This window comes from Cryptomeria japonica, chromosome 8 (genome assembly GCF_030272615.1).
Source record: "Cryptomeria japonica chromosome 8, Sugi_1.0, whole genome shotgun sequence".
NCBI lineage: Eukaryota > Viridiplantae > Streptophyta > Pinopsida > Cupressales > Cupressaceae > Cryptomeria > Cryptomeria japonica.
Genome location: NC_081412.1, coordinates 727,115,755 through 727,143,086, shown reverse-complemented (window position 1 = coordinate 727,143,086; position 27,332 = coordinate 727,115,755). Strand labels below are relative to the sequence as shown.

General features: G+C 38.5%; 1 protein-coding gene across 1 annotated transcript; it reads left to right on the top strand.

Annotated features, from left to right (window-relative positions):
- The first annotated feature begins 18,536 nt into the window (after positions 1 to 18,536).
- Positions 18,537 to 19,007, top strand: LOC131046763 (ethylene-responsive transcription factor 5-like). Its single transcript, XM_057980553.2, has one exon. It carries the CDS (start codon positions 18,537 to 18,539, stop codon positions 19,005 to 19,007), a length of 471 nt encoding a protein of 156 aa, XP_057836536.2.
- The last annotated feature ends 8,325 nt before the right edge of the window (positions 19,008 to 27,332 follow it).

The window sequence follows — 27,332 nt, the reverse complement described above, 5'->3', positions numbered from 1 at the left end:
GTTGCAGGTATCGGAACAGCATGAGAGACTACAAATTAGTGCAAGCGATTCCAGTTCGGCATGACAGAGAAACCTCTTTGGTGTGTGCATGGGCACATCAGCGCGAGCAAAAGCGCACCAATGCAACCGTTCTTAAAAATTTCAAAAAAAATCCTGCTTTCTATTTTTTTTAAATTTACTCTCTATTTATCTGTTTGATGCATGCGGATGCATATCAGTGCGATCGGATGCATTTCAGTGCAAGGGAAACTTAACCAGCATGATTGTTTTCAAAAATTCTTGCCCTTGGCAAGAAAATTGTTTTTGAAGTTTGAATTTTAAAGTTTAAGCCACTAACCCTTTTTCTTTGTTTTCAGGTTTTCAACACGAGCGTAGGCATTTCAATGCGGGTTTAGGCATTTTAGCGTGAGTGATTCGGATTCGGCATGAAAGATAGGTATAAAATCACAATTCTGTTTGTTTTAATTTCTTTTTTTTATTGTTTTTTGTTTTCATCATTTGCAGCACGTACGAAGGCATTTTGGTGCCTATGCAGGTGCTTCAGCGTGATTGACTTCATTTCAGCACATGCGCTGTATGTGCAAGCCAGTGGCTACTGAATTTCCTTTTATTTGAGTGTTGTAGCTTTTTCGATCGTCCAAGACCTAAGAAACACAAAAAACTACTAATCCAAACTGTTTTGCAGGTTGCCTAGGAGTTCCAACCAAATATTGTGTCTTTTCTTAACTAGGCACCTAGATTTAATTAAAGGATAAATGAACCATTATCTTGTGTGTTTTATGAAAAGCATAAAGGTAGGAGAGTATGCTCTCATCTATCTAGATGATCAGAAATCCAGACCCTCTAAGTTTTTCATGTTTGTTGCATGCTTACCTTTAGCGGGCCTGCCCTCCCAACTTACTCTTTGAGAAGGTAAGAGAGGAACAACCCAAGTGAGTACACTCGGACTTGGGGTTCCCAACTCACTATAATAAATAGTCCACTGATGATGAAAGGGTCAATTGTTGGGGCTATATGAGAGTTCACTCTCACATTGGGTGCTTAGTAGGATCCTAGAGATCTCAATCACACTTGTGTGACTACTAAGTTATTGGTGCTTCGTTGGGCTATAGGGCTCAATTGCGCTTGCGCAAATATGAAGGGTAGCTCCTAAAGGGAAGACATATTAAACACCTTTTGCATAGTGGCCAAAAACCTTCTAGTCATTGGTGCAGGAGGTCGAACCTCCGAAGCCGCCCATATTTTTATGGCCCTTAGTAGAGACACAATGTTTTCCATGAGGATTTTTCATGGGAATTGATGCTTGGCTTCCCCGGAGAAGTGAGTTTCATGGAGGGGAGCCAGTGGGGTCAAGCATATAAGTGTCCACTCTAGGTAAGCGTAGCTAGGAAACTAATTGGGATCCAATGACTATTGTCCTTACCAGCCTTAAGAATGTTGTACATGAGCATGAGTGTCTTTGAGCTAAAATTCATTTGATCATTGTCTTTGCTTTGCTTGATACTTGCTTCCCAAGAGTAGACTAAAAGCACATCATTATCCTCAAGCACTTTGCAAAAACATTTGTCTAAAAGCAAACAATCATCCAAGTCACTATCCACACAAAGTCTTAATTGCGTCAAAACTCCATCCGTTTCATGTTTCATAAACCTAAGTTGTATAAGAATCCTAAGAAGTCAATCCACCGACCTATCAAGAAGAAGAAGCTCACACAAGCACAACTCATTAGATCAAAATTTTGGTATACAAACTGCAAACTCTTGCTCAAACATAGGGCATTCTTGCATCATTACCACGATTACATCCATGGTCATAGCAATGAGTTTGATGCTAGTGATGAACTAAGAGTCTGTGCCCTCCATCAGGGTTTAGGTTTGTCTTTCAACACCAATTATCATCAAAATCAGGTTGGTCGTGTCCCTTCATACAACTTTCCATCCGAACCAATCATTTATTGAGTCATATTCATGCCAAGGATAGCCTAGTCACCAAATTTCTTCTAATCATCACTATCATCCCTCTTCAATCAATCATCATCAATCTTTTCCTAAGGACTTAGCACATCAATCAATCTCAAAATCAATTACCTTCAATTATCAAATTAATTCTCAAAATCCAAATTAAATCATCCTTTAATCCAATTTAACCTCACATTAAGGTTGCATGCCTTGTGAAGTGCCATTTAGACCTCATCCTTAATCACTTGGCTCTTGTGCTTGAAGAATAATCCTCTCCAAGTACCTATGCCTTATCCTTTGAGTCAATCAAGACTCTTAACCTATGCCTTTTCTTTTCTTAGGGTCATTAGTCAACCCTTAGTGGAAGAAAGTCATTTTAATCATCATTCCAAGGTCTAAATTCTACCCAACTTGGTCATTACCTCGCTTGTGGTTTCATCTACCACATAATATCCTCATCCAAGGACTAAGGTGTCAATCCTAATCAAATACGGGTTCTAATCCAAGGACCCTACCAATCAGCAAAATTCCTTTTCATCAAAGACAAATCCAAAAATCCAAAAGTCTCACTAAGTCCTCTCATCAAAAATTTCTTCCTCCAATATTTTCTAAGGTTATTCTTGTATGGTCACAACTTGATCTCAAAAGAAAACGATGGCCGAACAACAATATGGTATGTCGAACAATAGTTTCCTATATGAAGATCCTACACAAAGTGTGCAACCTAGCACTCAAGATCAAACGCAAAATCCTAATATGGTTAACCAAGATGAACTCTCTCCAGAAGTGAAAACTTTCCTAGCAGACTCTTATAACCAAGAGATGATTGAGAAATTTATCCAGCACAATCCTACTGCACTTCTAAAGACCCTCCTTGAAAATGGAGCTCAACTCCCACCTGATTTTGATAAATCCACCCTTGGTCAACAGCCACAAGGAGACCTCACTCCCATGTAGAATGTTGCACCTGTTATTCAAACTTAATCAATTACTGCCTCGTCAATCATTCAAACTCAATCAATAACACCTGCGACACCTCCCCCCGTGGTCTCCATTCCACCTTCTTCCTGCTTACCCTCTATACCACTATCAAATCCGATCTCATCTATTCTCCAACATGCCTCTATATCATCTTCTTCTACTCAACCATATATTTCTATTCCACAGTTTTCACTTCCTGTCAACAATGCCGCTAACCTCATTTGGGCTACACTTAATCCCGTCACTTCCAATCAATACCTTAGTGGTGGTGCACCTTCCATGACTCATCCAATTCTAAGGGCAAATACAATCCATCATTTCCAAAATCCACAACAAGACCTCATTAAAGAAATTCAGGACATGAAAAACATCATCAAGGACATGAAAGAAGGGACTAATAAGAGGAAACCTTACTCGTTTGAGGAATTTTGTCCTTGTCCTAATTTTTTCCTTTTCCTTATGACCCGTCTATATCGGTTGCACCCTACCCCCTAGGGTTTGAGATCCCTAAATTCACCAAGTATGAAGGCAAAGGGGACCCCCACGACCATGTCCGAGAATTTCACATCCTATGCCAAGAAGTCTCCTATAGTGACCTATACCTTGAAGGCTCTTCCCCAAGAGTCTCACAGAAGATGATCTGGCATGGTTCTCGTCCTTACCACGAAGTTCCAATATCTCCTTTTCAGAATTGGAAGAAACGTTTGTCGCTCACTATGCCTACAACATGGCTAATGATGTTTCCATGAAGGACTTGTGTAACACAAAGCAAAGGCTCAGAGAGACTTTCGCCAACTTCTTGCAAAGATGGCGACACCTCATCAAGAAATTCCAATGGGACATGCCAAAATAGCACCAAATTGAATTATTTCAAAAGAACCTAGTGCTCAAACTTTCAAGACCTCTGACATCTTTCCAAAAATTGACTGATAAGGGCCTAGCCCTTGAATATGTCTTGTTAGAGGAAGAACCTTGAAACACTACCAAATATCAACTCAAAATTCTTCCTCTTATCATAATGATAAACCAAAATTCTAGTCCAATAACAAGAACATAGTCAATGACGGTGTAACTGATGCAAAACGGGTCCAGACCTCGACCACTCCTCCAAAACCCACCACCACTAATCATCAATTCAACAATCAAAACAATAAAAATCAATCCCAAAAGCCTCACAATAATGTCTCAATCCAGGGATGACCACCCCAATCCAATAACAAGACTCCAAGAGACTTCACTCCTCTTGTTGAGCCTATTGAAGTGGTATTTCAAAAGCTTGTTCAAGTAGGTGTAATTGTTTTCCCAATCACTCGCCCGTTTGATCCCAATCAACCCAAACCTAGGTGGTATAATGAGAATGAACATTGTGAGTATCATCGTATCAAGGGACATGATACACAAAAATGCATGAACCTTAAAATCTACATACAAGATCTCATTGATAGGGGTGAAAGTGAAGTAGCAAGTGCAAAACCTAGTAATAACAATGACAAACTCAAAATGTACCAGGAACCCTTCCTGAAACATGATAAGGGAAAAGACTCATCATCTAACCAGTGAACTATGACTACACTAATCACATAACCGGCTTTGACTCTTTAGTAGGTCGCATTGAGCCCGCAGACAATCATGCAAATGTCATAATTATCCAAGGAGTTAATCCTCCCCCTTCCCAAAGAATACCTAATCCTGCTAGGATAGTCATTCAAGGTGCTACACCTTCCACCCCCTACTCTCAGGAATGACTGCAATGACCACGCACCGAGGTAAAGTCATCGTCCAAGGAGCTCCTCCCCCACCAAACCCTCTACCCATGTCTTCCACCTGCCGATATGACGTCCTTGACCAACTTGGGAAGACCCCCGCATAGATATCCATTCTAGAACTTCTCAAGACTTCCCTTGTCCATAAACAAATTTTGGAACAAGCCCTCCTTTAATCTTGCGTCCTGATAATATCAATGCTACCCAATTCCAAGCTCTCATTGGAAACCTTGCTTCCCAGCAACACCTTGTATTCACTTCCAATGATGCTCCTATAGATGAAAACCATAACAAACCTTTGCACATTGAAACCCTTATCCTAAAGCACAAGGTCAAACGTATCTTGATAAACGGTGGATCCGGACTCAATCTGTGTACATACAAGTTAATAAAACAATTGTAACTTTCTGAGGACCTGGTAGACACATCAAGAAGGATCACAATAAAAGCATATGATGATGCGGAAAGAGTTTACAAGGGCATGATCACCTTACCTCTTCAAGTTGGCCCTATCACAATTGAAACCCCTTGCCAAGTACTAGATCTTGATCTTCCCTACAACATCCTTCTCGGTCGGCCATGGATTCACTCCTTGCAAGCCATACCCTCCACTTATCACCAATGCATCAAATTCCCCTTCAATGGAAGAGAGATCACTATCAAAGGTGATCTACAACCTTTTCAATGTTGCAAGCTCTTAGAGGGGAAACATCGACATCATTGCCCACTAATAGACCCTCGCCAACTCCTCCATCTGACACATCAAATGTTGCCTCCACCTCATCCCAACCAGACACACAAATCAAGATCTTGTAGAATGACTATGGAGAATACAAATTGGAGGATGTCTTAGTAATAGGCAACCTCCTCCTATCTCCTAAGTCATTTGGCAAACCAAAAGAGCTCAAAAAAGATCAGAAACCGGTCATACAATGCAAAGATACCACCTTCCAGCAATGGGGCCCACTTGATGAGGAGATCCTTGACACAGATGTCTCTTCATGGTTGTGTCGGGAAGAAGATGAAGATCCAACAAAAATATCTAAAAAAATGTATCCAAAAGCATTAGCTATAGTTCAAAAAATGTGTTACAAAGGACATGGCTTGGGACCAGAGGAGAAAGGAAGAAAAGAACCCATAAATCATATCTCCTACAAGTACAATAGAGGCTTGGGGTACACCTTGGTGCCTAAGATTACTATCATTGGTGCCCCTTCAAGTCCTTCCTTGGATATCGAAAGCTCTAACGAAGAGGAGTTCCATGAAATGCCTTATGAATACGAAAATGATATCTTCTTTGACACTCACGTCAATTCCATCACCCCCATAACCTCTCCCATTTCACATGAGCTACATCTTTTCCATCCTAAACTCATAGACTGGGGCCAACGAGATAAACCCACTTTAGATATCTGCGTCGATGATAATTCTCTCATTACTCTCCTGACTATGCGAAATTTGGAAGACTGCAATAGAGTAGATGGTATTCAACTACATGAAAATGGATACTTTGGTAGTCAGGTCAATGCCCTTAGCCACAAAAAAGATAATCAAAGCAAAAAACATGATTCCCTAGGTGAAAACCTCTCCGAGACACCTTTGGATGAGCAAAAAATAAAAACAAAGGGCGTATCTGAAAGTGAAAACCTGGAAAAGGAACTTGACGATGAGGGACTTGACCTCCCTACCATTGGTTACCTTTCACAAGATAGGTCAAATTTGCTGATAGAAGAAACATACAGAATCAACATGGGCACCAAAGACATTCCAAAAAAGATTCTCATTGCCAAGTCCCTCACAGAAAAAGAGAAACAAGACTTCATCAATTTCCTTACAAAGGTAAAAATCAATTTCACATGGTCCTATGCCAATTGCCAGGTTTAGATCCTGACTTGGTGGTTCATAATCTCATTGTCTACCTAGACGCAAAACCTGTAAAACAAAAGTTGTGCAAAATGCATCCACACATTGCATTCCTGGTCAGGGCAGAACTTTAAAAGATGTTGGATGCGGAATTCATCAAACCAATAGACTACGCTGAATTGGTCTCCAATATTTTACCTGTCGGAAAACCCGTTGGGGGCATCCGCATCTGTACTAATTTCCGAGATATAAATAGGGATTTTCCTAAAGATGATTTCCCGCTCCCCAACATAGATATGATTGTGGACCTTACAGCAAGGCATGAGATGCTATCACTTATGGATGGATTTTCTAGATATAATCAAATCAGGATTGCAAACGAAGATCAACATAAAACCACATTCACAACACCATGGGGGACTTTCTATTACCAGGTCATGCCTTTTGGCCTCAAAAATGTTGGAGCCACATATAAACGTGCCATGACGACAATTTTTCGTGACCTCTTGCATAAAATTATGGAGGATTATGTGGATGATCTTCTATGCAGATCAAAGACAAGACAAGAACACATCCCTATCTTAAAGCAGATCTTTGAAAGATTGGAAAATAAAAATTGTGCATAAATCAGAAGTGTGTTTTTGGGATCACATCGGGAAAACTACTAGGTTTCATTGTTTCTTGCAGAGGCATCGAGGTTGATCCTGAAAAGGTAAAAGCCATCATGGAAATGCCTCCATCGAAAACTCTCAAACAGCTACACAACCTCTAGGGGAAACTCCAATCTGTTAGATGTTTTATTTCACAACTGGCAGATAAGTGCCATCAATTAGCGCACCTGTTGCACAAAGACACAAAATTCAAATGGGACTGCTTATGTCAAAAGGCCTTTGAAAAACTAAAAGAATATCTAGCATCACCTCCAATGCTTATGCCTCCTACTCCTAGAAAACCTCTTATTTTGTACATATGTGCTACCGCAGTGGCATTGGGTGCATTGCTGGCACAAACAGATGATCAAGGGAAGGAACATGCCATTTACCACATCAATCGGACACTAGTCGGCTATGAACTCAATTATACCCCCATTGAAAGAGCATGCCTGGCATTGGTGTTTAGCACACAGAAACTCTGACACTATATGTTGAACAACAAAACAAAACTTATTGCTAAGATTGACCTGCTTAAATATCTCTTGTCAAAAGTTGCCCTCACTAGAAGAATCGCTAAATGGGTCATGCTCTTAAGTGAGTTTGACATTGAATATGTAGACATAAAAGCAATCAAGGGACAAGTCATCACAGACCAGTTGGGTGATGCTCCACTTCTAGGTGACCATCCTATTCTCACAGAATTACCGGGTGAATTCATTATGACTGTCACCACATCCTCGAAATGGAAATTGTACTTTGATGGCTCTTGCACCCAAAATGGATCAGGGGTAGGAATACTACTGATGACACCTCAAGAAGATGGCATCCCAAAGTCATACAAGATAGCTTTTGCATGTACCAACAACATCGCAAAATATGAGGCACTTATTACAGGATTACGCTTGGCTATCTAGTGGAAGATAAGGGAATTACAAGTCTATGGTGATTCCCAACTTGTCATAAAATAAGCCAATGACAAATACCAAAAACAAGATGACAAACTCCTTCCCTATCACAATCAAGTTTGATCAAGTCCCGCGAACAAACAATAGGGTTGCAGATACAATGGCCACCATTGGCTCCCTCCTTCAGATGCCAGCACATAGTCAGAAGTGTGAGTTCTTGGTCGAGAAACTATTTATACTGGCATATGATCTATCAGAGTTTGAAATGGTGTGTGTACTCGTTGGTCCCGAGTCCCCCTGCTACCAAGAAACCTTCGCTTTCCTAAAAGACAACGTCATTCCGCCACACCTTACCAAAACCCAACAACAAACCTTCATTCATCGATGTGCTCGTTACACCATCCTTGGAGACACCCTATTCAAAAGGCATTTTGATGGTTCCCTCCTAAGGTGTTTAGATAAACAAGAGGTGGAATGGGCATTACATGAAGTACATGAAGGCATCTGTGGGGCACACTCAAGTGGGCTCACCTTGGCTAAAAAGCTTTTGAGAACAGGATATTATTGGCCTAAAATGGAAGTAGATGCATATAACTATGTGAAGAAATGCATCCCTTTCCAACAACATGGCAACAAGATTCATGCGCCATCACAAGAATTTCAATCGTTCATTACACCCTAGCCCTTCTCACAGTGGGGGCTTGATCTCATTGGGAAAATTTGGCCCTCATCCTCCAACGGGCATAAATTCATTATCACCACCACCGAGTACTTCACCAAGTGGGTAGAGGCTATCCCTCTTACTTTTACCACTAGAAAGCAGATATCCAAATTCATCCTGAACTACTTGATCTGTCGATATGGCATTCCAAAAATTATCATTATAGATAATGGCAGACAATTTAAAAACTAGGATGTCAAAGAACTCTGCCAGAAATTCAACATCCAACATCGCTTCTCCACCCTATATTACCCCCAAGGTAATGGTCAAGCTGAGGCTTCTAATAAAACCCTAATCAAAATCCTCAAAAAGATAGTCAATGAAGTTGGTCGTGATTGGCACCTCCAACTCCATCCTGCTTTGTGTGACTACCGCACCTCCATTTGTACACCCATAGGTGGTGCCCCTTATTCCCTGGTCTTTGGCTCCGAAGCTATCCTCCCCCTTGAGATTGAGATCCCCTCTCTAAGGGTATTGCTGCAAAATATCCTAGTAGATGAAGAATGCAGAATTACCCACCTACAAGAGCTAGAATTGTTAGATGAAAGGCACCTCAAGGCCTTGAACCATCTTTGAGTATATCAAAACCATCTATGCATGAGTTATCACAAGAAATTTAGAACCCAGGAATTCCAAATTGGTGATCTTGTCCTCATGGAGAATCAGAAAAACCTTGAAGAAAGAGAAAAGAAAGGCAAGTTCAAGCCTAATTGGCTTGGACCATATGTAATCACAGTGAAATATGGATCAAGGGCCTATCAATTGGCTACTCCTGAAGGCAATCTTCTGGATGATCCAATAAATATCATGCACCTCAAAAGATTCTATGCCTAGTACTCAAAAAGTCTTAAATTGTCAAAAAATCATGAAAAATACATAAAACTAAGAAAAAGATCCTGAAAGAATTGTCACTCTAGTGAAAACCTGGCAAACAGGCATCCCGTGACACAAAAAAAAAACATCAATTCGTCCATCAGTGAAAACCACTTTGTGGCGCTATGGACAAGTACCTTGGTGAAAACCTCCATGTAGGCGCCAAGGTAAATAAACCGGATCCATTGTCTATCATATCGGTGCTCCAATCATCCTCCCATCCAATCCACCCATCGCAACATTCCTTCCCTTTCACCTCTGAATAAATCACGCATATGATGATGAGTCTTCGCCTAAATCATGAATAAGGAATATCCCATCAACTAAGCTTGTGTGCCTCTATGTGAGCTTCATGAAGTCTTCAGAACAATCCTAAGCCCACAAGTTAATCTTCAAGGCCATATGATCACTTGCCCAATCCAAAAAGTTCACCCGCTTTATCCTTTGCCCTAGGGATGAATCCTTCCCTCACCTGGCAACTTAATACTCCATCCTAATCCTACTCTTGGCAAGAGGTGTCAATTGGTCATGAATGAATGACATGTTTGATTTCTTGGATTTTTCATTTTAGACTTGCATCTTTTACCCTACGACTGCATCTATTTATGACTGCCCGAATTTTCCATATCTAGGTATGTTTACAATAGGTGCATACTAGGGTATATTTTCATAGCATGGCATATTTTGGATCTCTCTTGTATAAACCGGAGACCTGGTACTATTGTTTATCAACACTTACCCTCTCGCATACAAGAGGTATCGGTGAGTTTGAGGGTTTCCTTGCACATACCCACAACTTTGTGTTAGTGTTTCTCAACACTTACATAGCTATGTGTAAGGAATTCTATTTTCACTGTGAGTCAGTCCATGCCTTGGGTTTCTCATGGTATCTTGATTCCTATAATCAGTGGTGCAAGTCACCCAGGGGAATACCAAACTAGGTTGGCTCTCCACATTTTTGTGCACAACTTTTACCATCATTGCATAAAGTCTTAATCTAATAATCCCATGGAGTCCTCAATTTACCCCATTCCTAGTCTATTCCATATTCTTCTATTTTTTATCTAAATATCATTGTATTATTATCAGCATATTCCCTCATTCCCTTGTTCATTCATTTTATACGCATAGGTGGCATTATTCATATAGATTGCATTTCATTTCATTACACTACTAATTTATATTGTCATTCTTCACAAACATTTATCACATAGGTTGCACTTAGATTTCATCACATACATCATTTATAAATAAACGACATTAATTCATCCACATAGATTACATTACATTACTCATTCATTTAGATCATCATTTACATATCATGACATTACATTCATTCCTCATATAGATTACATCATAAATCATTTACACCTACATGTATCCATCATACATTTGCATATGCAGCATATATACACATCAAAAAGCATGATCACTCATCCTGCATCCAAAAATGTGTCAGCAACATATCATAGGCATACATATATAAACATCCACACTGCATCACAAATAGGTCAGCACAACATATCCATAATTACATATCATCCTGTTGACGGATAACATCCTGAAGGGTCGCTATAGTTGTCCCTGTTCATGCCTACTCTAACATCTACCCAGACTCCTCCCTCTCTTGCCTCAGGGCATCCACCTCTATCCAAGTTGTATGGAAGCTCTCTGTTAAATCTTCTATCTCCTGCATCATCCACTCCACCTCTGCCTCTAGACTCTCCCTCCCAGCTCTCTCTATCTGTAGCTCATCCTCAAGAGAATGGAGCCTCGCCCGGGTAGTAACCCGCTCCTGCTACACTCTGTCAAAGTCAGTCCGTGATACCCCTCCCCTTTCCTCCACTTGTGCCTCGAGATCATCCATAGGTACAACATCCTCTCCCCTACCACCCATGGCCTCTGTGGCCTCTCCTACTAGTGCTCCCTCTCCCTCTCCCTCTCCCTCCTCCGGATCCCTCCTCCATACCACCCTCACTCTCCTCTGCTAACCACTAGCACCACGCCCTACACCAACCACAACTCTGTCCCCTGGGCCATCATCCTCACCACCAACTACCTAGTCTACGGCCAGCTGTAGCTCATCATCCTCTGAAACCCTAGCAATGGTAAGACGTACTGGCAAGTACCCCTCCCACTAGCTCCTGTATCCTCCTATCATCCCTGGATCCTCACTTGCCCCCATCCGCTCATCCCAAACCAAGTGAGACACTGTCTGAAAATTGGCCCTGCCCTCCAATGGACTTGTCATCAAGCCCCAATATCTCACCTCTCGTGTAATCCAAGGATACACTGGGATGTCCCCCACTATATACTAAATCTGTCCAAGTTGTCTTGCCTCCCTATACGGTGCATAATACTCCATAATGTACACTGGTCTACCAAACATCCACATCTCCACCCCAGCCCAGTGCAGCTGCCAGTCACCCCTTCATCTCTCACACCCCAAAAATGGCCGCCATGTAAACTGCACAAGCTCATCCAGAATCTGATGCCAAAACCATACAGACCCTATCTAAGTATAGTGCAGCAGCCCCTTGTACCTATCCACATATGGTTGTTGAGCCTGCCTGTCCTGTACACCCAGTGGCCCAGTAATCGCAATGTGCTCCCAAGCCCAGATGTGGAGAAGTGTCACTCCTGCAGATAAACTAGCAAACTCCCTATACACCACCAAATGTATATCATGATATAACTGAGTAAACATCGCATCTCCCCACGCATACTACATGCCATCATGAACCATGAAATATAGGCACCTGCTCCATCCAACAAGAAATCCATGACCTCCTAGATCAGGTATAATCCACGTGCTCAAGAATCCACAAATCACCAGTACCAAGCAAGGAATCCACCGAATACCCATCACCCTACCCAAGTGCATCCTACTCCTATCTAGCAATGGTGGGGTCTCATACTCACAAACCTCCCAAAGATAAAAATCCATTACATCGAAGTGGTACTCTAGGATGACACCACGAACAGGGAACTTCAAGATCCTCCTTACATCCAAAAGGATCACTGTCGCCTCGCCAGTAGGAAGACGGAAGGTGTTATACCTGTTGTCCCACCTCTCAACTAAAGTTGTCATCATCGCAGTATGAGCCCGTATCCTCGATCACCTGCCCACATAGTGTAATCCTAGAGTAGCTAGCACCTCCAACTCATCACGCCCCAACTCCCGATATAAACTCATAGTAGCAAGCCAATGCTTCCTGAAAGTAAATGGCCCCATCTTCGCCTGCATCCAGCAAAACAATTCATTATTTCCATGTCTACAAGTCCTATTCTACCCTCCGGAACCAGTCGTACCCTCATCCTATCCCAAAAATTCTAAACCTACGCCTAACTTCCCCCCTCCCAAGTACATGCGCTGATTTTCCAGTGCTCGTACCAAAACTGTGGCACTCGCGCTAAACATTCCCCCTCCCCCAATAACCTATTCTACCCACCTCCTCCCAACGAGTGCCCGCGTTGTTCGCTAGCGCTCGCACTAACCCATTGGCGCACACGCTGAAAGAGAAATGAGCGCGTGCACCTCGCCAAGTCTATACCCTTAATTTAGCCCTAATTCTACCCCTACCCTAAAAATTTCAAAAAGGGGAATGGTGCTACATACCAGTGGTCCATAGCTAGTGGGTCTGTCATACTGTCAGATCCTCTCAGTGCGATGATCACGTGTAGGAATGTGATCTGTCTCTCCTTCTAGGCTCTGAGTGGCTCCAAGGCTTGTGTGTAACAATGACTCCTCGTTGGGCCCTTTGTGGCTTATATGGGCCCCCTCAAGGGCCCATTTCCTCCACGGTCTCACACCTTCTACTCTTTCTTCTATATTTTCTACATCTACTTCCTATTTATTTTTCACTTATCTCCTCCACTCAAATTCCTTCTTCTTTATTTCGAGAATTTTTTCGTCACTTTTCTTTTGACAAAATTCTCGAGGGGGCATACACCTCCCACGCTTTACATTGGGGAATCTATTTCTTCTTCTTCTATCTTCTACCCATCGCCAAATTTGTCATTGTGTAAAAGAGGGGCAAAATGTAGACACTTGAAAATAATTATTTTAATTATTTTTAAATTCCTGACATAATTAATTTATTAATTATGCCAATTTTTAATTCTCCTCAATATTAATTAATTATACATAATATTGTCACTATAGTCTATGATTGATTTATTTAATAAATCAATCCCCTTTTATTCTTCTAAAAATCCTCAATATTAAATCTTCTCAAATTCCTCCTCTTAACTAATTAATTTCAATTAATTAGTTAACCTAAGTGATTCCTACAAATCACCTTTTCCTAATCCATCATTAACCTAATAATTTTTTCTAGAAATTCCCTAAGCTCACTTAGCATTATTCTTCTAGTTTTTAATTCCCTCCACTCATTCTCTCTCCTATTCAAATCCTCCTACAAATCTTATCTTCGGTAATCCCACCTAATATTTCCTCTAATCCCTCTCCTAATGAGTTTCTAGTGGCTAATCATCATGATTAGCCACAAAGTCAACTCCTTGTCCCTTCCATCCAACCACTCTCCTTAAATGCTCTTTTCCTACGTGAATGTGATATTTTTAGAATATCACATTCCTCTAGGCATCTCATCTTCCAAGGAATTTCTAATTCCTCCTTAGTCCTCCAATCCCCATGAGCATCCCTTTTGAAGAATTTTTAATTCCTCCTTTCCATCCCTCAAGAAAGAATATCACATTCCTCTAGGCATCTCATCTTCCAAGGAATTTCTAATTCCTCCTGAGTCCTCCAATCCCCATGAGCATCCCTCTTGAAGAATTTTTAATTCCTCCTTTCCATCCCTCAAGAAATGTCCCATCCCTTGCTCTTCTCAAGGCACATTGGGAAGTCTTCCCAATGTACCTTGAGGAGTGTGTAGACAAGAAATGCCTTTAAGACATATCTCTTGGTCTCCACACCTCCTCTTGGACCTTGTATGGGCTCACAAGGAATCTTGACCCTCCATCTTGGGTCAATATTGGCCCTTCATTTCTCCTCCTCTCTCCCTATAAATTGAGGACTCCATCCCCTCACATTTCATCTCCAATTTTAGGAAGTTCATGCTACTAGTTTGTGCCTAGGAAACCATCTTTGCACCTTCATCATGCCAAAGTTATCTTTCATCCATACTTAGCCATATTATCCATCTCATCCTTCAAATCCATCACATCCATTTGTGCACTATTTTGGAGAGCCAACCCCATCAAGCAATCTAGGAGAAAATAGACATCATGTTGGAGGCATTTGGGCGCACTTCGACTTCATCCAAGGTCCATCCGAGGGAGAAGGTAAAGGTTTTCAAGGTAAAAAGCATTTGTCTTCATGTTTTTATGTGATTTAATTTATGCTTCATATTTTTATATGTTTTAGTGTTTTGATTTGTATACTAACCATCCAAATCCACCTTGCTTCTTTTTTCTGTCTTCGGGTGGAAATGGAAGCAAATGGAAATGGGAGTGATTGGGTTTGGGCACCCACTAAAAGGATTGAGAGAAGTGGAAGGGATTATGTCATGGCTAGGCAAAGAGAATGTTAAACCTCACTTCATCTACAAAAGAGAAATACTTGGCTAGCTCCTGAGCAACTACGAACAAAAGATTAACAGCAAAGACTCGACAACAAATAACTAAGCTAAGACAACTAACCTAGAAAGCAAAAAAGTGGGGGTCCCCATTTGCAATGGGGCGATGTGTGAATACATCACAACACACCATCGATGGAAGATATGCAAGCATCTTCTCCTACCATTTCACTATCATAGATCATTTTTGACACGGTAAAATTATCTCTGTTCCCTAGTATCTAGCCTCCTCCCTTGAGAATAGCCTAGAAAAGCACCTAGAAAACCCTAACAACCCTGTTCTTCATGAGGGACATATTGTCCTTATCATGGAACACGCTAAATCCCTTGAAATTGTGCCCCCGCTTGCTAGGATTGGCCTGCAGACAGAGGTCCAAGATGTCTCTGACTTGGAGATCAACCTGGACGATAGTGGGGTTCCTGTTGATGACCCTGAATACGAACTTATGGATGAAAAGGAAAAGATGGTCACTCCTGAGACACTCGGCAACAAGAATCCCCCTAGATGGGTAGCTAGCAAATACAAAACCAACAGCAAACTGATCTCCAAGGCTAAACCCCTCACCAAAAAGAAAAAGTTGGCGGCAAGGGACCACAACCTGAAGATTATGGACCAAGGGATTAAACTGGACATCCCTATCAATGTCCAGAAAGAAAAAAAAAAAGGGGGATGATGGTAGTCTGATGAATTTGGTCATGGAAGCCACCAAAAGCCACGAGTGTTGCTGGAAGTGGGTCGAGCGCGAAATTGACACCCTCAAAATAGGGGTTAAAAAAATAATTGACATTTTCACTGCTTCCCCTAAACCTAGCAAGCCGGAGAAACTCATGATCATGACTCAAAAACTCTCTATGAATGTTGAGGTAATAAAATGTAACCATGAACAAAGGATTGATAAGGTGGAACAATCCATGGCTGAGATTAAGAAAAATATCAAGAACTTGGTTGACATTAGTAAAGAAGCCATGAACAATAGCCTCGAGGGGCTTGAAAAGATTAATGACATGGTTGCTAATTATAGATCCTATCATAGTGACCCAGTGAAAGATCTTGGAGGAGATGATATGGCTATTGGAGACAGCAAAACCAGTGGACCCAGTTCCAAGACTAGGAGCAGAAGCAACAACAAGGATGCCTCCAGATTCATCATGGATGAGCTTGAGGAAATCAACAGGATTTCCATCCAAAAGAAGAAGGATCTGGTGCTCTCTCTTAACTGAGAGTTTTTTTGCTTTGGCTTGTTTGTCTGCGTTTCTTTTTTTTTTTTTTAGTTTGGGGTTGCTCCCCTGTTTTGCTATTGTTTCTTGTCAGTTTGGTTGTTGGCCAACTATTGTAAAACTTTAGGTTTCAGGTCCTTGTAAAACCCGTTTATCCTTATCAAAAACACTAGCTATCAATGTGGAGGAAGACCCTTCAATATAAACTTCCACTTTCTTTGTCCACCCTATACATCATGGTAATTATGTAGGTTAAGAAGAGTTACATCTCACTAGGTATATGGTGAGTGGTCTAATTAATAAAGTCTTATTCTTTTCTATCTCCACTCTAGAATCCAATCTTCAACTCATTTACTTTTTGGGACCAGTATAAGGCTTCGAGGAAGAATTTATCCAACATCCAAGAGCAATAATCCAAATATTTTTATATAGCTTTTGAGCCTTATTAGACACATTATCAAAAATAAAATAAATTATTCTATCAAAATAGACATAAAACTAAATAAAAATTAATATAGATTTAAGTCTATTAGTGTCAAATAGTAAAATTAAATTTCATGGCTATGTATTCACAACTTATAGTTAAGATTGATGTAAAATTAAAATTTCACATATAAAGTATACACTTTTATCTCTTACACATACCTAATTTTACCTTCTTTAATAATTTATTTTTCTAGCATTAATGTATCAAACTATCTTTAGATTATTAATTTCATTTCTTTAGAATATTTTTACATTTTATTAATATTTTGCAATTCATTTGTAAACTAACTTCACCAAGTATGCATTTAATAATATTAAGAAAGAATATGTTAAATTTTATTCTTGTGATTTTTCTTGCCTTTAATGTTTTGTAACAAGATGCAAGGACTACCAACTAAAAATAGAGCATCATCACCATATAAATAAGCTTATTATGAGACTTCATAAATCATTATTATCTATATATATACCTCCATTATATTATTCTTGCTACTTGAACATGAGCTAATTTTAATTCAAAAAGTAGATGCATTATATATCTATATAGAGATGTTTTTGAATTAAGAGAGTCTAAATTTTGACTTATTTAAGTGACTCATTTGAAATCACACTTAATTTAAAAGAAACGGACGCTAAACAAGATAGAAAACTCAACCTATTTGAACTAAACATTGTGACACTAAACCTACTCACTAGTCTTGTAGAGGACCAGAGAACTAGGAAGCAATTATTCTTTCACTCTCTTCCAAATAACTTACACCCTTATTCTAAGACAAATCTCTCACTGCTAGGACATGTACTTTCTCATTTTCCTTCTTTTGTAATATGACATCCATCATCAAGAAACATAAAACAAATAAATAAAATACTATATTAAAATAAACATAAAAATTAATATAAATATGTAAATCTTACAGTTCTAATTTAAGATCTTATTATACAAAAACTAATCTTAAAATTATACTTTGATATCTAAAATAAGATAATTATATTTAGCAACATACAATTTGAACCAAATTTAATAAAAAAACAAACGATTACTACTGCAATAACTTATTATTCAAATTCTACTTTTCAAAGCATATCTAAATATGATGCATCAATAAAATCATATAATTCGAAAGCTTAGATCCGAGTTCAAGTCCTTTTACAAAGGGAATGTGGTCACTCAATTGTTACATACCTAACTTCGATCAATACCTCAAAAGTGCAACCCCAATTCTGTCGTCTCACGACATGCTAAATACAGATATTTTGTCCTCTCACAATGTGAAAAGACTTTAAAAAATCCACACTTTTTTTATCAATCAGTCAAGCACTCGCGAGTATCAATCAATGAGGTCCACACAGGGCATTCGTGCAAGCATTTACAAATTTAGTATTCTCAAACGTTGACAGCAGTCTCCTGTGCGTAACAGCAGTCAATAATGAAAAATAATATATTATTTCACTCTCTTGCTTATAAATACGCAACATTCCCAATTCCTAGGGCACAAGAACAAAAAGTGGGAAGCAATGGATTCTTCTAAGGGGGAGAGCAATTTTGTGGGAAGTAATCTCAAAAGAAAATCCCAATACAATGAATCCATGCAAGTGAAGAAAAGTGGTAAAAATGATATACCATCTTCTTCTTCTCTAAGGTATGGTTCTTATGAAGATGAACCAGACTCATACATGGCTGCTGCATATTCAGAAACCTTGAATTCGGCTCAAGCAGTGAGTCTGTGCAATGAGAATGGCTCAGGAGAGAACTTGGTTTTGCTTGAAGTTAAGAAGAATTCAGCCATTGAAGGCTGTCATGAGCCCATGAATGGTAAAGCTGAGATTGGGAGTTTGAGTAAGAAGAAAGAGAAACATTACAGAGGAGTAAGGAGAAGGCCATGGGGGAAATATGCAGCTGAAATCAGAGATCCAAGAAGAGGAGGAATGAAATATGTTATTCAGCTCTTTGTTTCTATTTATCAATCTAGTTTCACTCTCATCTGAAAGTCTTTCAAATATGCGCTGCTTTTTACGTCTTCAATTTCTAAATTTGATCAAATTTACTGAAATCAATTAAGCTCTTTGTTTCTCTATATCAATATAGTTTCACTCTCATCAGAAAAACTTTCAAATGTGTGCTGTCTTTTAGGACCACTGATATAATTCACTTGAAAATATCTTTTTTTAATAATTTGTAACAATTTATTCTTTTCTTTCAGTCTGATGATGGATCATTGAATTAATCCAAAATACTCATAAAAAAATGTTTACATTATCATATCTAAAAGTTTCCAAATAATTTTTTTGAGAAATTTTGTTTATTTTAATTAAATTAGCTATTTAACTCTTTGTTTCTATGTGTTAATCTAGTTTTATTGTCATCTGAAATTCTTCCAAATGTGAGCTGTTTTTAAAGGCCTTTAATTCCTTTGACCACTAACATAGTTCACTTAAAAATATCAATTTTAAATAATTTGTAGTAAATTATATTCCTTTTTGGCTTATTTCATTCTGATGATAATAGAATATGATCCGAAATGTTGATAGAAAAATATTTACACAATCATATGTCTAAGCTTTCAGGAAATTCATTTGAGAAATTTGGTTTGGTTATTCAAGTCTTTGTTTCTCTCCATCAATCTAGTTTCTCTATTATCCAAAAATCTTTTAAATATGAGCTGTTTTTAAAAGTCTTCAAATTCTTAAACCATTGATAGTTCACTTGATAAGATCAAATTCTAAATAATTTGTTGTACATTAGGGGAAAGGACCCAGTAGTTGAGCATGTTCCAATTGTTGTGAGGGTTGTTGATACCTTTTGTTCCAAAAATTGAACAAATAAAACCTATTGTTTGAAACAAAAAATATCAATTTTTGTTAGGAAATGTACCAACAGTTGTTAGGAAATGTACCAATAGTTGTTAAGAAATGTACTAATATTGTAAAAAGTAACCAATCAGGTGATGCCACATCGGCTGCACAACTATTGGGGTCTCTTTTGCACGCCTATTGGTCTCACTTTTTTGGGGGGCTGTTTTGGACACCTTGGCAAAAAGCATGCTGATGTGGCATCATATTTGATGATGTGGCCCTAAAACCTTAGTTATAAGCAGGGGACTTGCCAAGTAAGCTGCTGTAAAAAAATCGGAGTGATTCAAAATTTCCAAGTAGGATTTTGAGAAGCATGAAGTTAGGGTGCACGACTACTGGGTCCTTTCCCCTATTGTCTTTTTTTACTTACTCCATTTTAATGATGGAACATGAATATGATCTTAAAAACTGTAAAAATGTTAACACAATCATACCAAAATCTTTTAAAAACCCAAAATTATAAACTATAAAATTAAATATTGTAATATTAATTTTTATTTTGAAATAAAATGAATGTAATAGAGAAAACTACGAGATTGTAGTAAATAAAAAAGATGTTAGTTAAAAAACGAGCAGAGAAAACACATAATAGTGAACAGAAAACAGCAGAAAGAATAATAAACACAACAAAGAACTCCAGACACAAGGCTCACCACTAAGTGGCTACGTCCACCAGAAAGTAGGGAGAATTCTTATTAACCAATATTATTGTACCAGCCATGCACTGTAGCAATTAATCACCACCCACCATCATTTACTCCTCTGACTCTACCGTAGCACATTCCTTCAGACATTTATTCTCCATCATCTCCTACATATGGCCTTCCATGATGCAGGACAGATTTGAGTAGATATTTTTATATAGTAAAATCTTTACTTCCAGATTTTGCATTCTAGCAACTGGATTTAGTATTGCAAGTTTTTTTTAAATTACTTTTTATTGGCATATGAATGAAGGGAAGTCTTTAAGTTTTATTTTTGTTAGGTATGAATAGAAGTGTGTAGAAGGTTGTCCTTGGATGTAGCAACAGAAATGTAGTCTTTTTTAAAAAAAGAATTTTTAAAAAAAGAAGATAACAAGATAACAACAGGGTTTGTGGTTAAAAAATAGAGTATTATGGTTTGTTTTGTATTTTCCGTATAATCAGAAAATGCAGCTCCTCTTTCATTTGGATTTGGCATGAAATATACATATGAATACATGATATTGTAAATGCATTTTTATTTTATCACTGGTATTGTTGTGTTTGTTTTCTGTCCTCTGCCTCTCTGTCCATCAGTAGTATCAGAGTTGAAGGTTAAAGGTTATTGGGTGAAGTGACTGAGAAATTTTTTCAAAGAGATAGAAGGGTTTTTCATAGTCTATAATGGTAGCTTCAAGCACAAGTTTGACAAATCCACAGATCCCACAGTTTGATGGGAAAAATTATGATTACAGAGCAATCATAATAAAGGCATTATTTTGTGCACAAGACTTATGGGAGTTTGTTGAAAATGGCTACCAAGAACCAGTAGATGCAACAGCATATAATGCATTAACTCAAGCAGAGAAAGACTTATTGAAGGAAAATAAAAAGAAAGATTCAAAAGCCCTCTTCTTCATCTTTCAAGGAGTGAATGAAAGCATTTTTCCAAGGATTCAAGCAGCAACAAAGTCCAAGCAAGCTGGGACATTCTTCAAACAGCCTATCAAGGAATGGAAAAGATAAAAATAGCTAAGTTGCAAATGTTAAGAAGGGATTTTGCGACCATCTACATGAAAGAATCAGATACAATAGACTCATTTTTCACTCAAATCATTGGATTGGTAAACCAAATTAGATCTCATGGTGAAAACCTTGAAGAAAGAAGAGTGGTTGAAAAGCTTTTGAGAATTTTGCCTACAAGAATTGAATCTATTGTGGTGACCATAGAAGAGGCAAATAATCTCTCACAATTTTCAGTGGATGAGCTTCATGCTTCACTCATTTCTCATGAGCATAGACTGAGCAGGTCAACAAATTCAAATCTGGAGCATGCATTCAAGACACAAGTTTCAATCAGCCATGGTAGAGGCAAGGGAAGAACAAATTTCAGAGGTAGAGGAAGAAATTCATATAAAGGTGGAAGAGGAAGCCCATCAAACTCAAGTGGAAGAGGTAGCAGCCCATCAAGCTCATGTGGAAGAGGCAACTATCAAACATCAACTCAAAATCAGCCCCAAAGCCAAAGGCATGACAAATCCTCAGTCCAATGTCATTATTGCAAGAAATTTGGATATTACATAAATGAATGTAGAAAGAAGCAATATGATTCTAGACAACAAAGTGCAAATTTTACCAAGGAAAGTCAAACTCAGGACAGCATGTTCATAGCTTGTAATGTTGCAGAAGAAAGTGAGAAAGATATATGGTTTTTAGACTCGGGCTGTAGCAATCATATGACTAGAAATTTGGAAATGTTTTCTAGTTTGGATGAGAGTGTAAAATCATATGTAACATTGGGGAATGACAACAAAGTTTCAGTTATGGTTAAAGGAAGTGTCAACATTCTAACCAAAATGGGAGAGAAAAAGTATATTTTAGATGTGTATTTTGTTCCTAGGCTGAAACATAACTTAATGAGTATAGGGTAGCTCATTACAAAGGGGTATAGAGTCTATTTCAAGAACAAAGAATGCACAATTTTAGATAAATTTCCAAGCAATCAGCTCATAGCAAAAGTCCAAATGACAAGCAATAGAATCTTTCCCCTAAGGATAAAACCAGATTTGAATGTAGAGTTTTCTCAAGAACATAACACAATGAATCTACAAGTGCATGAAGGAAAAGTTCCAGGAGTCCCCCAAGTAGTTTATCAAGCTGAAATTAAAGATGAAAATTGGTTATGACATCTAAGATTTGGGCACCTAAACTTTGGAAGCTTAAACTTATTACATAAGAAGAAAATGGTGAAGGGGTTGCCACTGATAGAAAAACCAGATAGAATATGTGAAGGATGTATTTTGGGTAAACAACATAGAGAATCATTTCCAACTGGAAAGTCAATTTGTGCAAACAATCCATTAGAGATTATTCATTCAGATTTGTGTGGACCAATACAAACACCTTCTATTGGTGGGAGCTACTACTTCTTGACATTCATTGATGACTTCACAAGAAAGATATGGATCTACTTTCTAAAACATAAGCATGAGGTGTTTGATTATTTCCATCAATTCAAAGTTCTTGTTGAGAAACAAAGTGGGCACTACATCAAAGCATTGAGAACAGATAGAGGTGGTGAATACATTTCAAATGAATTCATAAGATTTTGCAAAGACCATGGAATCCACAAAAAATTTACTACCAGGTATACCCCACAACAAAATGGTGTAGCTGAAAGGAAAAACAAAACAATAATGGAAATGGCAAGAAGCATGTTGAAGGCAAAACATTTGTCAAATGAGTATTGGGTTGAAGCAGTAGCATGTGCAGATGTGTAGCATATATAATTAATAGATCTCCTACTAAAAATGTTATCAATATGATTCCGGAAGAAGCATGGAGTGGAAGAAAACATAATGTTTCTCATATGAGAGTATTTGGATGTGTGGCATATGCACATGTGTCGGATGAGTTGAGAAGAAAGTTGGACAAAAAAGGAGAAAAATGTATATTTGTGGGATATAGTGATGATTCAAAGGCATACAAGTTATACAATCCAATTAGTAAAAAGGTTTTAATCAGCAGAGATGTGCAGTTCGTAGAAGATGAAGAATGGGATGGAACTTTAGATAAAACAATCAATATTGCAGCCAACATACCACAAGAAGAAAATAAGGATTTTATATCAGCAAGTACTCCTTCAAATGTGACTCCTCCTATAGCTATTCAAGGTCAAAAAAGTGGACAACAAATGACACCATCAAGTGTAAGGACAGCCCCACATACTCAAGCAAATACTCCATTAAATCTGCAATTAACACCATCTTCAATTGGCAATCTTGGTGTTGAACCATCAAGCCCACCTTCAACAAATTCAAGTGATATGTCCAATCCTACATTAGCAAGCTTGAAGAGGAAAAAAATCATAAGTTTAAGGGAGATTTATGAACAAAATGAATGTAATGTCCCCTTCCTGATCTGGGGCTTACTCCTATTTGATACTTGTACTTGGACTTGTATTGGATGTAACTCAGATCTGTTAATTATTATTTTTGATGTAAATCAGTAGTACACGCAGAGATTTTGGAATGTAATGTTTTGATAACAATAATGATATTAAGGGACAAATTATGTATATGATGTTTGCTATAACAACATTACAACTGATAAGAGCAGAAGGAATATGCCACTGGTAATATGGCTTTTAACAGTAACTGTAATTTCTGATGTATCGCGTTACTAGGCCGCTATATTTATTTGCTCAAAATGATTTATGTTGTCTTGAACTGTTGGCGAATTAATCGAATGCTTGTCTAATACACATGCCCCTGGGTCTCTCTTCGCCTCTAGATGTGGACTACGCTCTTGTCCTAATATATTTGCTCACAATCGCTAACTGAAATACTATTGTGAAGGAAATAGATTTCAACTGTCTGAATCTTATAATTCGTAGTTGTCTGATATAATTATGATATTAATGTCCGTACATGATATTTTCTGCAACTATGCTACGTTTGATAAGAATAACAATAATAGGCCACTGTATATAATTGCCTGAAAAATGATCTCTCACCTCCCCCGGTTGACGTGATACTTGTGCCTCTATATACCCTATGCTAGTGTGGAAGGTCACAAGGATGAGACGCATCTCGTGTCTCTTGTTGACCGTTCTCCTTCAATATACTTAATGGCACATATTAGTTTAGGATAATTGCATTATTAACTTTATTATGCTGATCATATAACTCCTCAATGGGGACATGACAAATCTCCCCCTCTTGAATTTGCTTGTCCCCAAGCAATTGCTCCTTGTCTTATTATACTTTGTCTCCTTGTTCTTGAATGTACCTGCACATAGATTAGTAACACTAATATATATAAACCAAAGTAATAATAAATATTAGCGAGATTACTACTTAATTTATATTGCATATATTGCAACTTAGAGGGGTTAGCTTTCTTGAGCCATTGCCCAACTTAAGGGGGACTGGCTTCTTTGAGCCATCTTGTCCATATGTGAGAGATTGGCTTCCTTGAGCAATCTCTACCCAATCTCGAGAGACTGACTTCCTTGAGCCATCTCAGTCTAAAATGGATTGACTTCCTTTGAGTCATCTTACTAGGGGTACTGACTTCCTTGAGCCAAGCTACCCACATTTGGCTTCCTTGAGCCCTTATTCTTAGGGTGCTGACTTCCTTGAGTCAAGCTACCCAAATTTGGCTTCCTTGAGCCCTTATTCTTACATAGGGTGTTGACTTCCTTGAGTCAAACTACCTATCTTTGGCTTCCTTGAGCCCTTATTCTTAGGGTGCTGACTTCCTTGAGTCAAGCTGCCCACATTTGGCTTCCTTGAGCCCTTATTCTTACTTAGGGTGCTCACTTCCTTGAGTCAAGCTGTCCATCTTTGGCTTCCTTGAGCCTTAATGTCTAGAGAGGTGCTGACTTTATTGAGCCCATTTACAATTAAGATACAATGGTGTAAATTTTACATAGGAGTACAACTCTTCTATTGGAGTGCTTCAACATCTTCTTTCCTTTGAGAAATTATCTTCAACCTTGATGGCCCTTTGTATTGCCTCACTTAAATTTTGAGGCTCCAATGGATTGACGATCTTCTTGATGGAGTCTTTGAGCCCTTCTACAAATAAATAGGTGAGCCTTCCTTGAGAGAGGTTGGGGACCATGACTGCCAAATTCTGAAATTCATTTGCATAATCTTCCACTGTCCCTTGTTGTGTGAGTAACGTTAGTTCTTTGAAGTACCATTCCGGATGTCTTTGATCAAATCTTAAGATGAGCCTTTGAGTGAATTCACCATAAGTAGTAATGTTTCGGTGATCTTGAGTAACAAGACCATGGTGCCACCAATCATGTGCTATCCCTGTTAGATGAAGGGTAGCAAATTTGATGGCATTATCTTCTGTCATTGGGCTGAGTGACAAATATGTATCCAATTTTTGAACCCACGATTGCGCTGAGGATTTTCCAGTCCCATCAAAGTATGGTAATGTCATTTTACTCAACCTAACCTAGAGATCTTTGTCAACATGCCTCTTCCTCGTATTCGGGTTGGCTTGTTTCCGAACTTCATAATATTCTTTAAAAGGGATGCGCTCTTGTACTTCGGGGTCAAGCCTTGCATACATTACTGCTATCTCATCAATGTTTTCGATTATTGATTCCTCCCCTTCCATCATGGGCTCTTCTCTTGGTAAGAATGAGGGCATAGTAGGTCTAAGGATGGAGCTTTGAGTTGAATGTTGATTCTCGGAATGGTTTGAATGAGTGTCTCTTCCCGAATTTGAGATAGGTCTCTCATGATTATCTTTGTTAATACTTTGAATAGCTTGTTGGATTAGTTGATTGGTCTTCTCAAACTTCTCATTAGTTTGCTCCATGAATGTTCTAAATTCAGTTGCTAACTGTTCTGCCATGGCTGACGTACTTCTTCTGCGTCGAAAGTTTTGCATTAACTATTTTGCACAGGTTGACAGGATTATGCTCTGATACCACTGTAATGTCCCCTTCCTGATCTGGGGCTTACTCCTATTTGATACTTGTACTTGGACTTGTATTGGATGTAACTCAGATCTGTTAATTATTATTTCTGATGTAAATCAGTAGTACATGCAGAGATTTTGGAATGTAATGTTCTGATAACAATAATGATATTAAGGGACAAATTATGTATATGATGTTTGCTATAACAACATTACAACTGATAAGAGCAGAAGGAATATGCCACTGGTAATATGGCTTTTAACAGTAACTGTAATTTCTGATGTATCGCGTTACTAGGCCGCTATATTTATTTGCTCGAAATGATTTATGTTGTCTTGAACTGTTGGCAAATTAATCGAATGCTTGTCTAATACACATGCCCCTGGGTCTCTCTTCGCCTCTAGATGTGGACTACACTCTTGTCCTAATATATTTGCTCACAATCGCTAACTGAAATACTATTGTGAAGGAAATAGATTTCAACTGTTTGAATCTTATAATTCGTAGTTGTCTGATATAATTATGCTATTAATGTCCGTACATGATATTTTCTGCAACTGTGCTACGTTTGATAAGAATAACAATAATAGGCCACTGTATATAATTGCCTGAAAAATGATCTCTCACCTCCCCCGGTTGACGTGATACTTGTGCCTCTATATACCCTGTGCTAGTGTGGAAGGTCACAAGGATGAGACGCATCTCGTGTCTCTTGTTGACCATTCTCCTTCAATATACTTAATGGCACATATTAGTTTAGGATAATTGCATTATTAACTTTATTATGCTGATCGTATAACTCCTCAATGGGGACATGACAATGAAGGTGGA

What these genes read in the sequence shown, in the direction of transcription:
- LOC131046763 (XM_057980553.2), top strand. Translation starts at nt 18,537, where the DNA reads ATGGATTCTTCTAAGGGGGAGAGCAATTTTGTGGGAAGTAATCTCAAA.